This window comes from Equus asinus, chromosome 20 (assembly GCF_041296235.1).
Source record: "Equus asinus isolate D_3611 breed Donkey chromosome 20, EquAss-T2T_v2, whole genome shotgun sequence".
Taxonomy (NCBI): Eukaryota; Metazoa; Chordata; class Mammalia; order Perissodactyla; family Equidae; genus Equus; species Equus asinus.
The window spans coordinates 59213396-59229931 of record NC_091809.1 but is presented as its reverse complement, the minus strand read 5'-3'; the positions used below and the strand labels follow the sequence as shown (position 1 = coordinate 59229931).

The 16536-nt window shown below is 35.3% G+C and overlaps 1 protein-coding gene across 3 annotated transcripts in view; it reads left to right on the top strand.

Moving 5' to 3' along the window:
• Window positions 1-16536, top strand: part of DYNC2H1 (dynein cytoplasmic 2 heavy chain 1) — a 289645-nt gene that overhangs the window by 177371 nt on the left and 95738 nt on the right. For all 3 annotated transcript variants that reach the window (XM_070490370.1, XM_070490369.1, XM_070490368.1), the window contains 2 exons: window positions 3053-3261; window positions 6211-6315. In XM_070490370.1, coding sequence (XP_070346471.1) covers window positions 3053-3261; window positions 6211-6315 — 314 coding nt within the window. The remainder of the gene's footprint in view (window positions 1-3052; window positions 3262-6210; window positions 6316-16536) is intronic.

The window sequence follows — 16536 nt, the reverse complement described above, 5'->3', positions numbered from 1 at the left end:
GTGCAGGGCCAAGGCAATAGGACATTGGAGTTTAGAACAATGGTGGATTAGTGAAGAGAAGACGTTGCTAGGAATCGCAAGTTTAAAATGTCCCAAACAGAACTCTTGATTTTTATTTCCCTCTCCCACCTTGCAACCCTGCCAAACCACTCTGCCCTGAGTCTGCCCCATTTCAGTAAATGGCATCACCATTCATGTGGTTGTTCAAGTTCAAAGCTTGTGAATCACCCTGGGTTCTTTTTGTTTTCTCATCCTCAAATATCCAGTGCTTTGGCAATTTCTCTTCCTTCCATGTCTAAATCACATCATGATTTTGTTTACTTCTTTCAACTTTATCAGTCCCTTGGTAATCAAAACAGTGTCTTCTTGCCTACTCTAATTTCTATTTTAGCACCTTTTCAAAAATGCTCCACAAAGTAAACAAACTTTTTTTTAGAAAAGTAAAATAAAGTATATAATTCCCATTTAAAACCTACAGCCGTATTTGTCTTATTTCTGTTTCCTGAACAAGCCAGGCTTGTTCATACTGGAAGGTTTTGGTAGGACTCTTCCTTCTGTCTGAAATGCTTTTCTCCCAAACTTTTAAGTAACTTTCTTCTTATCATACACATCTCAGCTTAGAGGTGTCTTCTTCAGAAAAGCTTTTTATTACGACCAACTCTAAAATAATCTTCTACTTATTCTCTATCCTCTTATTCTATTGTTTTAGTACATTAGTGCTACCTGATATTTTCTTGTTTATTTATTCGTTTATTATTTTGTTTATTTCTTCCCATTAGAGTCTAATCTACATTAAAGCAAGATCTTTGACTGTTTTGGTTACTTTGTATGTCCTTAGCACCTAAAACAGAGCCTCAGGGCCAGCCCAGTGGTGCAGAGGTTAAGTTCACACATTCTGCTTTGGTGGCCCAGGGTTCACTGGTTCGGATCCCGGGTGTAGACATGGCACCACTGGGCAAGTCATGCCTTGGCAGGCATCCCACATATAAAGTAGGGGAAAATGGGCACGGATGTTAGCTCAGGGCCAGTCTTCCTCAGCAAAAAGAGGAGGATTGGCAGCAGTTAGCTAAGGGCTAATCTTCCTCAAAAAATAAAAAAATTAAACAGGGCCTCATCCATCTTAGGCACTCAGTTATTGTTTTTTAAATTAATGACATGAGAAATTATTCTGTAACTTGTCTTTGGCAAAAGAACAAGGATAGACATCTAGGATGTGGCCAAGTCCCATTTTAATTTATATGTTTACGAGAGTAAAACTTTTAGGGGGTTGGCTCCATGGCCTAGTTGTTAAGTTCAGCACACTCCACTTTGGGGACTCAAGTTCGATTCCCAGACACAGACCTACACTACTTGTAGGTGGCCATGCTATGCCAGCAACCCACATAGAAAACAGGAAGATTGGCACAGATGTTAACTCAGGGTTCAATCTCCCCCAGCCAAAAAAAAAAAAATTTTTTTAATGAAATATAATGTATGTACAAAAAGTACATATATTGTAAGATTATCATTCAATGTCGTTTCAAGACGGAACACATTCATGTAACCAGCACTTTAATCAGGGGGCAGTTGGTATAGAAATTATGTAACTGTGTTATGTGATACCTGGAGCAACCTTTAAGCCTGAGTTTTCTGATCTGTAAAATAGGAATAATAGTAGCCACTGCCTTAGTTCAATTTTTTGAATAGTTTGAATGAGAAACACCACATGAAGCATTTAACATTTAGTACATTTAATATACTAAGTAAGCTGGCAATAATTGTTTACTGTTATTGTTGTTTTATAATTTGTTGTTCTTTTTTTAATCTTAAAATAAAACTTGTCTTGAGAACAATGAGTTAATGAGAAAAGTAAGAATTTCTCATAAAAATTCTGTAAAATGTTTCATATAATGGCTATTTGTATTTTATAAGTTGGAAGGTACATTAATATTTCTGTATGCCCTGGTGACCTGCTTATGAATGAATGACATATGCATTACTAATGTATTTAGTGAACATCAAGGCAGAACTAGAAAACTGAGTGCTGGTGGTATCCCTTGTTATAGCTACTTAGCCACTGTTGATAGTGAGATATAAGCAGGAAACCACTTTAATTAGTCCTCCAGCCTGCAGGTGCCCTTGTTCTGCAGGAAGCAGCCTAAGTCACTATGTCCCGAGGCACAGAATACCACTGCCATCAATCTGTGTGATTATCTCTGAATTTTATAGTAACAAAACAGAACTAAACTAGTAATGCTGGCAGTCATGTTAACTAGTTAGTTTAAATATAATTGTGTTTGCTATATTTACTGCAGATCTGAAATTTAATTCTTACATTTTAATATTACCACTGAATTGTGATTAAGACAATGTCTCTGTTGCAAATGAAATATCGCATAGAAAAGTCCCATTATGGTTTTTTTGTACTGCATTTCTCTTTTATTAGAATAGAAAATGGACAATTGACTATAAAAATCCTAGTATTTAGAAGACTAATGTGTGAAGGTGTTCTGTACAGTTTCTCCATTAATCAGATTATTTTATGAACTGTTTTTCATTGCATAAAATTAGGTTTTGGATATGTTCCTCTAAGGTATTTCCAATTTAAGGAAACACTGTTGTGTGGCAGATAAGAGTATGGCTCTGGTTTCAATAGTACCTCATTCCAGTTCAGATCTGTGGGACTGTGGGACTTTCTGATTTTGGTGACTCAACGTCCCTAGGCCTCCATTTCTCCATCTGTATTATTGGATAATATTAGTACTTCGATGTTTGTTAGGAGGCTTGAGTGAGTTTATATATATAAATTTGGGAAATTCTACTTGATTAAATAATCTCTCAATAAATGTTAGCCATTGTGTGATTATATTAATATTAATTATTTTTATTAAAGAGTATCATGTTAATGTTAATGATCATTTTAAGGAATGAGTTAACAGAATTAAATATATGTTGTTATATTCTATAAATATAGCTTGAGACAGGACTTTACTTAATATTTTAGAGTACTTTTTAGCTTATTTCTAATATCTTAAGAATGAAACTAGTAAAAGTATTTTTTTTTTAATTATAGGTACCAAAGATGTACAGTGGGAATTTGTACATGGTTTACTTGAAAATGCTATTTATGGAGGACGTATAGATAACTATTTTGACCTTAGAGTTCTTCAATCATACCTGAAACAGTTTTTTAATTCTTCAATAATTGATGCTTTAAACCAAAGGAACAAGAAGAGTGTTTTTCCATATTCCCTATCTCTACCAAAGTCCTGCAGCATTTTGGTAGGTAAAATTAATCGTTTTCAATCTAGTGCTAGATAGACACTCTAATCATTTCTTATGTTATTAAATATATGTCTTTACTTTTCAGATGCACAAGTAATTAATTATCATTCACAAATATGGATTATTATTTGTTATGGCAATATGCGTCCTGATTCTCTAAACTCTAGTTAGCTGTCCTGTACACCTTTGGATACTTACTGAAGTTTGATTGGTGATAATAGGATGAGGTTTGTAGGTTCATCTTGATGGGAGTAACCAAGGATAATAGGACTGCTGTGAAGATCCGGAGTGGGAGAATACGCTACTTTCCACCTAGTAGGCGTGAGTGCTCTGACGGATAAAAGAATATGAGAGAAAGCAAATATTATTTAACACATGCATCTGCACTTTCTATAAAATTGCTTTATAAATCTAAAGTAGTTCTAAATATATAAGAGGCATTCACTTTATCTGGCCTTCATGCCAACATTCTTGTTTATGTGCATTTATTTTAGCCAGCTGTAGCTTTTTGCTTCGAGTCACCATATGAAAGCCTCCTAGAATGCTGTCATCTTTTCCTGAAAACAGTACTAAATATAGCCCACCTCAATTCTAGCTTATTTTGCCACAAACCTAAATTTGTATAAATGCCCAAATAATGTTTTTATTCCATAGGGTATTATAATTATACATTTCTTCATGAATTACCAAGGTAATTATATAGTTCTCTCAGGATTGTGCCTTTTTCTCTAATCCATATATTTTTCAAGAAAATTCCTTTGTTTCAGCAACATACTTGTCAAAAAACGAAAGCTTAAAAACCACTGTTAGGGCCTGGCCTGGTGTAGTGGTTAAGTTCGCGTGCTCCACTTTGGCAGCCCAGGGTTTGCAGTATCAGATCCTGGGCATGGACCTATACACTACTCATCAAGCCATACAGTGGCAGTATCCCCCATACAAAATAGAGGAACATTGGCACAGATATTAGCTCAGGGACAATCTTCCTCACACACAAAAAAATTAAATATGTTACTCTTATTGAATATTGCATCTATTATGTTTTTAAATATCCCATCTATTTTGTTTTTTAGTGTTTTTCATTCATTTACTCATTCAATAACATGCACTGAAATCTGCTCAATGATAGCTCTGTTCTAGACCTTGAGGATCCCATGGTGCGTCTCTGGAGTTTACTTTCTAGTGGGAGAACCTTAGAGTGAGTGAGCAAACAGATGTATCACATAGTTATTTGTTATATACTTGTTTCAGATAGTGTACCTTGACAAGTCTTCTGTCTCGACAGTTTGAGGTTTAAATTGAAAAATAGAATTCATACGGAAAAGTGTTCATCATAAATGTACAATACAGTGAATTTCTATACGTTAAATACATGTGTTTAATAGCAGTGGGATCAAGAAACAGAACATTATGTGCTCCCCAGAAGTCCTCCTCATGTTCCCTTCTAGTTACTTCCTCACCCACGAAGGATACATTATCCTGACTTCTAACAGTCTAGATTAGTTTTGCCTGTTTTGGGTGCTTAATGTAAATGGTATCATTTGGTGTATATTCTTTTGTGTCAAAGAGAGGATAAATCAGTCTGGATGTGTAGCTATCTACTATTTAGGAAATATGTCAGTGTGTGTATAGTCCTAGGTAGAGAGAAGACTTTAACCAGTCTAGATGAAAAAATTTCACAGCCATTTTGAAATGAATGAAGTGTATAAATACAAAGAGGGTAGTAGTTTTAAATTTATAGGATGATTTATGAGAATTAATGTTTACCTTTCTATCTAATTGAGTTAGATAGAAGGAGGAAGCAAAAGTTTCCCAGGAGAGAACACACACACACACACACACACACATACACACAGATAAATGCATGCATATATATAAGCATACACTCACCTACAGTCACGTAGACATACATATATATTTATCCATGTGCTCATGGTGATTGACTACCTTGAGGAAGTTTACAAATGTTGATTTATAGGAGAGGAAAAATTTCAAAGAACAGCCTGTCTTTCCAAAATTTGACATATTTATAGGTCTTGGGCTTCCTGGAGTCCAACTGTTTCCTTGGAAATACTTCAGGGGCAGCTGCCAAGGATGAGAAAGGAGGATAGGAGGTGGGAGGGTTGCAGAAGATGAGTCTCTTTACCAAGAACCATTTTTCCTACTTCAGCAAGAACAGTTTAGACGCATACGCAATACCTGCCTTAAAGTAACTTGTCTTTTCATAAAAACAAACAAACAAAACATTTCTCATCTTTGGGTCAGACTGAATAAATCCTCTTGGTCTACATGTAGTTTCCCATTGAGAGTCTTGAGTGAATAATTGTTCAGATGCGTGCTTGTCATATCAAGCCTTTGCAATGCTTAGAGTAATTCTTGGGATGAAATGATAGGATTATCAGTACATTTCATCACACCTCACCAGCAAACTAAAAACTGTGGAATTGTTTTAAGATAAAGTGATTTACAGAGCAGTGCTTGCATACCAGAGTGTGTGTGTATAGGATTCTAAAGTTCCTATAAGTTTTTAAAAAAGATTGCTGGAATATTTATCTTGATATAAGCAGAAGTCCGCTCTGTAGATTAGTTTTTGGTAAGTTACACGAAAAATAATTACAGGGCTTTCCTGAAAACATCTAACATAATATCTTACACATAGTGGGCATAGCCACTCAAATATGTTTGTTTTATTCAATTCAGGACCCCTTTGAATGTGGGGAGTTAAAATAAGAAAAAATAGTATCAAGTAATTTAAGTATGAAGAAGTAGTAATAACAAAGACTATTTCTCATAGATGACTGAGTTAATATACAGACTGAAAGTAAGATTTACCTAGAAAATATATGAATAACTAATAATTTAATATTTCACTGTATTCATTCTTTCTGATTTCAGTGGTTGTAAGTTCAATCCTTATTTAAGAGCTGTTTTTTACTTCTTTATACTTAGGACTATCGAGCTGTCATTGAAAAACTTCCAGAGGATGACAAACCTAGTTTCTTTGGTCTGCCTGCCAATATTGCTCGCTCGTCTCAGCGCATGATCAGTTCTCAGGTAACCTAACAAAAGATCTACCTTTTAGAAAAAATGTTGCCTCTGAGCCTGAAAGAAACAACATTAAATTTTGTTTAATACTACAGACCTCACAAGCTTTTATTTAAAAATTTTATTTAATGCACTAGGTTCCAGTCTTACCTTAGGCAAATTTTAAATGAACCAAGTAGTTCTATTTTAATACATTTGTTAAAATTAGTAAAATAACATCAAACACATTCAATTTCATCCAATATATTTGTTTTATTCCTGTGATTTATTTTAAATGTAATTTATACAATTGAATATATGTCACTAAATTTAATATTTTCCTAACAAATGCCAGATATAGATATATAATTTACATTTGTGTGTTAGTTTATAAAAGATAAATATTTAAGACTTCATATGATTTTACTCATGATTGAATGTTATAAAAATTGGGGGAAGTATGGATTTTTAAATAATTGAGACGTAGAAAAATGTTAGCCATGAACAGTGTATATTCTAGCTTGTATTGATAGCAAATAATTTTGAGAAAAGTTGACATTTATTGACCTCTTACTGTGTGCCTGAAAGTGTTTTAAGTGCTTTAAATTCAGAAACTTACTTAATCTTCATAAACTCTATGAGGTAAGAGCTGTTATCTTTCTCTCTCAATAAATGAGGAGACTGGACGCAGAGTTCAGTTACTTACTCCAGATCACAAAGGCAGTAAGGGGCAGAGCGAGAATTTGAATTCAGGGTGTCTGAGTAAAGATATGGCCTCTGCGCCATGTGCTAGCTGCCTCTCATGCAGAGATGTAGTGCTAAGCTATGCACTCCAAATTATGAACCGTTACATAAGGGTATAAAGTTAGATTATGTCTCATTTAGCTGTATAGTTTCGTATGTTTTGCTATTTTAGCCAACATTTATAAAATTGCATAATAGACAATATAATAATAAAAGAAGAGAGGAAACACTATCAATTTTAATATTCATTCTCACATCTTTGTAAAAAAAAGCTTAAGCATATAAATATATGATCATTTATATAATGTATAAATAAGTATAAATGTTCTCTGGAACAAATAAGATCTTAGCTTCTCTTCATCTATGCTAGCTGAAGACACTTTCCAGTTCCTTTTCCCTTTTTCATACAAAGCATTAAGTCAGATAGTCTGTGAAAGACTGTAAAGTCCTACATGTCCCGTAGCTTCATAACATATATGATTACACTCTAAACATTTCCCTCCATGCTTTTTAGCTGACCTGAAGTAATCATTTTTCAATACCACCACCAATAACGTATAGAATTATATATATATGTTTGTATCTCTGTGTGTATAATTTTACAATAATACTTAAGCAAAAAAGGTTAAAAGAATTAAAAGGTCATTAAAAGAATAAAAAATTATTTCACAGAATCCAGGAAAGCGTTTACTTTGGAAACTATCAATAGAAGTTCAAGAGGCTTGTCTTTAAAGCCCTGTTATTAACATAATGAGGCTTCCTCGACTTCTCATCTCAGTATCATTCAGCTTCTGAGAGAATCTGATTTAGCACAGCTTGGATCAAATATCTGATGAAGGGAAAAGAATTACATAGAATAGATATAGCCTTAGAGACTTTAGGCAAGGATACAGGATGAGAAATACAAAGTGCTCAGCATCTTTATCTTATGGAGAAGCCTGACAGGCCACCTATACACATGACTTCTTTTGCTTTTGGACCGTGTATGGCTGCTGTTGACAAGAGCTTGGAGTATGAGGGTCATCTTAGCACTGAGAAGTCATAGCCTTAGTTTCCAACTAGTCTTCTGTTACATTTTAGTCACATAGGTCCAGGGCTTGCGTGCTAACATGCAGCTCCCCAGTGGAGTGCCAAAGATCAGGGGTTTCATAGCAAGCCAGGCAGACACACATTCCACATTTATCTTACCTCCATAGTTTGTAAGGCAATAGTTCTGTGGGAAGACAGACTCCAGCATTGTTTTCCCACACAGTCCTGAGACAACCCAGGCGTTATATTTACTTTTACTCACTCTAGTTATTATACCAAATAATTCTCCCAAAGTTATTTTAATATGATCGAATCTCTACTATTTTGTCTTGCTATTTAGGTTTCTGTAAATATTTGTTGGATGAAAAAGGATAACGTATTCTTTCTAAAGTTTTCTGATGGCACATACTCTCTTAATATTTGTATTTTAGCTGTCAATCTATTTTACTGTTTGTTTACTTAACTATTTAAAAGTTCTTTATTAGCATTTTTATACTTAAACGGCTTTCACACTACATCAATTCTTGCAACTTTTTTTTCATAATGAGAAACGTATATATAGTTGAATTAATAAAATTTCTATATTTATGGCAATTCTAGAGATTTTCACTTCAAGTCATATTTGGAGCCACATTTACAAGGCTTGTCCTTATTTGAAAGGGAATATTCAGATACTTAGAAGGCAGAATGACACTGAGTAGATTTTAAAAATATTATTGGTCATATATAAGTTCAGGGATGTGAGAACTGATCTTGAAGCCAGTATTTGATGATTTGGCATTTGAAAGGTCAAGGCCAATGCCAACACTGAATAGCCAATTATATATGAATATGAAGGCTGAAAATGAATTGAGTGCATCCATAATAGGCAGTAACCACAAGTGGTATTTACTACAGTGTTAATGATACTTATGTACAGGTGCTGTTGAGTCAAGAGTTACAAGCTTGTTTTGTGTGTAACCTGTTGCAATACACATGCCATATAGTGTTCTCATCCACATCAGCTGTTACATTATCCCTTTTTCCTTCAACTCTTCCACCATGTTATAAATGTTGTATGGATGATGTTGCATTTGTCAAAATGTGAAAGTCACATGAAAGAGACTTTGGGTTTTATTTTTGATGGTGGGGAAGGGAAGAGATCAGTTTGATATATTAATTTGTGGTACCCATGCAATAATATTTATTTGAGATGTCCATGTAATATCTAATCAGAAATGTCTAGTACGAATTTGGTCTAAATAAATGTAGAGAATACCGATATAGATTTGATTTAAAAAGGATTTGACAAACTGCAGCACATTTGTGAGAGATGAAGCCATGGGAATCAGAGATTAGGGAGCATTGATAGAGTAGGAAGAGAAGATGCCTGAGGGTAGAACCCTGGGAAGTATCTACATTTAACATCTTTTTGGAGCCGGGAAAATACTTGAAAGGATTTTAGCAAGAGTAACTCCAGTTAGAAAATAAGACAGGCAGAAGAGCTTTAAAGGAAAGTTTCAAGCAATGGGAGGGGTGTCAGTGGCTTCTAGAGGGTGGAGGAGAAGGCCTAAGTGCTGAAGATTGATTACAGTTGAAACTAAGTCATGGGCTTTGACCAGTTTTTCAAGACCCTTTCTAGAACCTCTGCTGTAGAATGTTGGAGGGTGGACATCAAATTGCAGTGGTTTGGGTGGAGGAAAGTGAGTGAAAAAATGGTGCAAATAAATATAGGTGATTAATTTAAGAAGTTTGGCACTCACCAAAACCTATATCTCTGCCAGAAATCTTAAAGGAAAAGATGGTAATTTAATGGGAAAACAAGATTCAGGGAGAAATTGTTATTATTGATGTTGGAAGAGACTAAAGCATGTTTTCCTTTATATGCTGTTATAGGACTGTGTACTCAAAGGTAGAGAATGTATTTTTTGCACCAATACTTATTTGCTGATTGTACCCTAGTACAATACTCCACTGGGTTTTGCTATGGTTTCAAAGAAGTAGTTTACATTTAAAGTAACTATAAATATTGGATTTTTTAGTTGATTTGTAAACAAAATGCTTTTAAAATATTTCTATTAGCTTTTTGGATGGAGGCATTTTAAAGTTCCCTTGTTTACCTCATTTCTGGAACTGCCCTTGCCATCATTTTTGGCTCATTTAAATATTTTGTTCAGTACCCAGTCCAAAGCTCACCCTGTCCGGGAAGTATTTGTATTGATCCTCTGGTATTTTTCACTTTCGTGCATGCTCAACTATCCAACATGAATTGCCTCCGATGTAACTTGACATTGGAATGGGTTTTGGAAATGTAGAGATGAATTAAAAATAGTCTCTATTTTCAAGGAATTCAGTCTAGTGGAGAAAAAGGTGTATGAAGAAGTCTGTCTGCAATGTAAGGGGTGAAATAGAAGCATATATTCTAGTTATTTAAGTGCGTAGCCTGTGAATTTGTTTCTCAATGAACATATGCACTTTTCACTTTTAATTTCTGAAGAAGTTTTCAAATGAAGTAGATGATTTTTTTAATGTTTGGACAGAATTTGTGGAATTAAGACAGTTGAGTACATGAGAAACACTTTAAAATTGAGCCACATGAAGCTCAACCAAAGAAATATTTAAAGCAGAAATTATCTTCTCGTACAATTTCAGAGTTACAAATGTTTGAAATTTTACCTTTTTCGTAGTAAAGAGTTCTAGTTCCTACAACTTATTGTTTTGTTAAACAAAACAGATTTTTGTTTGAGAAAATGAAAGCTAAACAGAATTGTGTAATATTCAGAATCATGTTCTTTCTTCAAATAAGCTTTAAACTGTTATCATTAATGTGTGTCCTTGTTTACCAAGAGGAGGCAATATCTTCTGTAGGGGACATTTATTGATTTTTGTCCTCCCAGACGTATGAGATACTTAAAATAATGCTCAAGAAATAAAAGCTCCCATTATTTTGTGTGGTTCTGTAGGACTGTTAATGACAGTGCCATTCTCCTTCATCTCTTCCACATCCCTTCACCTCTTGAGCCAAAACTGAGCAAAAAACAGTAATCTTACATCTTTAGTGAAGATAGAGTGTGGAACCAACAAAGTCACTCAGATTCCTTCCCTGGATTGATATTCAGACACTGAGACCAAAAAATGTGCTCTTTTCATTGGATTAGATAAATTGGAATATTAGAAGTCTATTCCTGGTGGTTGCCATAGTGAAAAAAGGAAGACTGTTGTAATCAACGATAAGTTAACCTCTGGGATAGAAAGAGATGGAAAGAGCATTGTTCCTACTCTTACAACAACAGGAGAAACCAAACAAACCAAGTTCATGACTTTTCTTGAACCTGTCAGAGCAACAACTAACTGAAATCTAAGGAGAGACAAGTGCCTGCAGGTGGTGACAAGACACAAGCATTTGCTTACTTGGAGCAGATGCAGCCAGGCACTGGTAAGAAATCGGCTGCAATAGTTAATGAATTGGTCAAGGCCAAGTGCAGGATGCTAGAGTGTGAAGGCCACAGATACAGGGGGAATTCTTACCCTCTTGCAGGCTTTTTCTCCATGGATCCCCCCCCCACCCCCCCATGAAAGTGCTTAGAAAGCCTCCTTTGTGGTGGTGTCCTGTGGGAGGGGAACAAAGTCACTTTGGGTGGAGGAGGGACATGAAACTGCCTCTAGCTGCTTTATGGAACAAAAAGCCTTAATCTGTGGGGAGGGGGACAAAAAAACAAAATAAAGGAAGAAAACCACTGTTGCCCTTAGGGTACTGGTGAAAACTCAGTGCAGCTGGGAGAAGGGAATAGGAAAGAAACTTTCTATCCTTCTGTTAGGGAAGGAATCTGTGCCTGAATTACAGTTTGGAGGGGCAGGAGCAATGTGAAGGCCACATCCTCAAGACTTAGGGACACAGTGTCTACCTAAGACTGAAGCTTCGTCCAAACAACAAGAATGCTGCCATCCATCCTCCCTCATTAACCACCAGGCTAATAAATCTCAAGTAATAAGTGGCAGTGATTCCACTGCCAGAAGGGTTGAAGAGTGCAGACAGACCCTCTCTGAGGCATATTAGCAAACAGAAAAAGCCCTCTAGACCTGTGGGAGGGAGTGGAAATCTGTGCTAGGCCCAGAACTACAGCTGGGACAGGAGAAAAGGTCTCTTGAGAAGGTCATATCTCCAAGACCCAGAGATACACTGTCTACCTAAGACAGATACTTAATTAGACAAACAGAGAATGGGCTAACAAACACTGAGTAAGTAATAAGTAACAGTTTTATACTGCTGAGAGAGTCACAAAGGATAGACCCTCTTTGAGGTACACAAAAAAGAAAAGACCTAAACATGAGAGTGGGGCAGACATTGATAAAAATCCACTGTCAAATCAACCCCCAACCTAAATAAAAGGTATCTGCAGAGGAATTTGAAACTTGTGGAGTATTAAGGGTAACTCTAGCAACAACAACTCTCACATCTAGCCCAACTTCTGACTTAATTAACACAAACTCCCACACTACATCCCTAACACAAGGAAAGACATACCAATGTCCAAGCATTAAAACTACCTTAGTCTCTACTGGTCTTCACAAGATGTTCATCTCTCAACAAAACATTATAGGACATATGAAAATGCGAGAGAAGAAGGTGCACTCTCTTGGGAATTCTGTCTCTTGAGAGAAAAAAACAGTCAATAGAACCAGACTTAGAAATGACATGGATGTTGGGATAATCTAACAGGCAATTTAAAATAATTATAATTTGTATGCTAAATGTTCTGATGGAAAAGCTAAACAATATGCAAGATCAGATGCTAATTTCAGCAGAGATACAGAAACTATTAGAATGAATAGAATGTATAAGAACAAATGAAATGAAAGTGCTAGAAATAAAAAGTACAGTAGCAGATGATATCTTCAACAAGCTAATCAATAGACTTGAAACATCCAAGGAGAGAATCAGTGAGATGGAAGATAGATCAACAGAAGTTACCCAGATTGAAACACAGGAGAAAAAAAAGAGTGAAAAAAAAATTAGAACAAAGCATCCAATATTGTGGGACAATATCAAACAGTCTAACAATTATGTAACTGGGATCCACAAGTCCATGAAACTCAAAGAACACCATGCTGGATAAATCCCCACTGCACTCCAAGAAAAACAAACCCACCCAGGCATAAAATACTTAAATTATTGAAAACAAGAGACTGAAGTACTAAAGACAGCCAGAGAGGGGAAAAAAAGACACTACATACGAAGGAACAAAGTTAAGTGTTAGAGCAGCCTTCTCTTCAGGAGTTGAATTAAGTCAGAAGATAACAGAATGGTAACTTGAAAGTTCTGAGCAAAAAAACCTTTCAATGCTGAATTCTACCCACAGCAAAATATCTTTCAAAAGTGAAGAAATAAAGTCTTTCTTAGACAAGCAAAAACAGAATTTATTGTGAGAAGATTTACTCTGCAAGATTGTTACAGGAAGTTTTTCAGGCAGAAGAGCTGTGATACCAGACAGGATATTGGATCTACACAAAAAAATGAGGCGCTCTGGAAATGGAATAAATGAAGTTTAAAGTAAATTTTTATTTTAATTTCTCTGAAAGATAACAAAGTGCCCAAAGCAAAAATAGTAGCAATCTCTTATGTATTTATAGCATTTGTGAAAGTAAAACGAGCAACAATAGCACAAGTTTAGGAGGAAGGGATTGGGAGTAGACTGCTGTAAGGTCCTTTCAGGGGCTGTGGAACAGTATAATAATAATTTATGGCTGACTAAATTAAATGTCCTATATAATTATATAGCATAATTATAATTATATACTTATATAATTGCATAATTAGATAATTTATATTATATACTTATATAATTATATATAATTAAGTATACGATAAGCCGTAGAGCAACCACTATTTTCCTTAACAGGAAATAATAAGTTAATAGTGGAGAAATTTGAAATAATAAAAATGCTCAATTGTGGGGCCAGCCTAGTGGTTAAGTTCTTGCGCACCGCTTCGGCAGCCCAGGGTTTGCAGGTTCGGATCCCAGGTGCAGATCTACACACCACTCATCAAGCCATGCTGTGGCGGCATCCCACATAAAAAATAGAGGAAGATTGATACAGATGTTAGCTCAGGACCAATCTTCCTCACCAAAAAAAAAAAGCTCAATTGCAGATTGTAATTGGATATTAGCATATCTTATGACCTTTGGGAAAAGAATATTTTTATCCATATTGCAAGTAATGTGCTGTATAGAATCAATTGAATATATAATACTGTAGGGCAGGAAACAAATCTTTTTCTTCTATTCTTCTAGATTCTCAGTTGGGGCTTTGTAAGAAAAGAGAGATTAATAAGAGAAAAGCATACAAATTTATTTAATATAAGTTTTGCATGACATGGGAGCCTTCGTAAGGAAATGAAGACCAGAAGAAACCATTAAACCTGAGCGTTTTTATGTCAGGTTTGATGAAGAGTGGAAAGTAGTGGGAAAATGTGATAGGACAAAGGGCTATGAGCTAAGAAGAGTAACCTGGGAGAAACTTACCAAGGGCTATTTATTCAGATTTCTCAGTGTCCTTCTGTCTTCATAGCTAGGATGCTCCTTTCCTCCAGATATAATGAGGACATCTCTCACATGAGGGTCTTATGACCTGCTTCAGGGGAAGGTCAGAGAGTCCTTCCACCTGCTATTTCTCAGATTCCTTTAACTTAAAATATTCAGTATGCCAAGGTGCCATATTTTAGGATAGTGTGTCCTGAACCCCACCAGTACTCTTTTGGTAATCTTAATGATGAAAGTGTCTTGAGTAAGCCACGGGTTTAGGAAAAATTTCTAGGGCTATGGGAGACTTGAACATGTTTCTTGACTGAGAGAAAGCAATCAGTTAGAGGTAGAGATTGGATATGCAAGAGGTGGGGTGACTTATGCAGACAAGCTCCCATAGGAGACTCAGGCAGGTATGTTAGCCTTGTAAAGCGGAAAGGATAATTGTTTCTTAAAGATGAGATGAAGAAGAACATGAGTAAACAAAAAGAGCTACTTTGAAACAGAGGGGGAAATTTGGAGATTCTAATGCCCTTGGTTTCCTAGATCTTCTCATTAAAGTGTGAGTTTAGTTTAGGAAAGTGGGAAAAGTTTATATAAGTCTCTGTGGTTGCAGTTTGTCAGAGGGAATCAGTTAGTGATGCAACAGATAATGCTCATTGAGAATGGATCACCTGAATTTGTAGTGAAATGTTTTATCCTTACCTTCTTTCTTCAATATCTAATTGTTTTCTAGTTGTGGTAACATCTAGTTTTTGTCTAGTACTTTAATGATTTGTTGAAGATACTTTTTGTCTTTATAGATCATTAGCTTTAATGTTATATTTAGACAAGTTTAGTGCTGATGTGAATTATCCGAAAACCATTTTACCAGTGAGATTTACTAAAATTTTATCTCCAAAAATATTAATATTGGGTCTGACCCCGTGGCCGAGTGGTTAAGTTTGCGTGCTCTGCTGCGGCGGCCCAGGGTTTCGCTGGTTTGGATCCTGGGCGCAGACATGGCGCCGCTTGTCAGGCCATGTTGAGGTGGCGTCCCACGTGCCACAACTAGAAGGACCCACAACTAGAATATACAACTATGTACTGGGGGGATTTGGGGAGAAAAAACAGAAAGAAAAAGAAAATAGATTGCCAGCAGTTGTTAGCTCAGGTGCCAATCTTTAAAAAAATAAAAAATAAAAAAAATTAATATTGTCAGTCTTTTTACTACTAGCCATTCTAGTATGAAATATTTCATTATGGTTTTAATGTACATTTTTCTAATGACTAATAATATTGTTCAACTTTTAGTGTGCTTATTGATTATTCATATATCTTTTTGTGAAGTGTCTGATCACAAAAAATTGGTTACTGGTTGTCTTACTATTGAGTTGTAAGGATTCTTTCTTTGTTTCACCCATTGAATTACCTTGGGTCCTTTGTGAAAAATCAACTGACCATATATATGTGGGCATATTTAATGGACCCACTACTATTCTGTTCATTTGATCTATAGGTCTACTAGTATGTTAAAACAACATGTCTTGATTACTGTAATTTTGTGGTCAGTCTTTAAATCGGATAATCTAAAGTCCTCTGAGTTTATTCTTTTTTAATATTGTTTTAGAATCAGTTTGTCAATTTCCATTGAAAAATTTACTGGGATTTTGATTGGGGTTGCATTGAAACGAGATCAATTGGGTGAGAATTGAAATATTATCAATATTGGGTTTACAGAACTATAAACATGAGGAATCTTTTCGATTTGTAGATCTCTTAAAATATATTTCTGTGATCTTTTTGAGTTTACTTATCTTTTCTGATGCTATTTTAAATGATATTGTTATTCTGTGACAAAGTTCTAATAGCTTTTTTTGTTGTTTCCGTAGGTTTTTCTATGTAAACAATCATGTTGTCTGCAAATAAGGACAGTTTTACTGCTTCCTTTCCAATCTGTATTATTTTATTTTTCTTGCCTTTTAAATGTGACTAG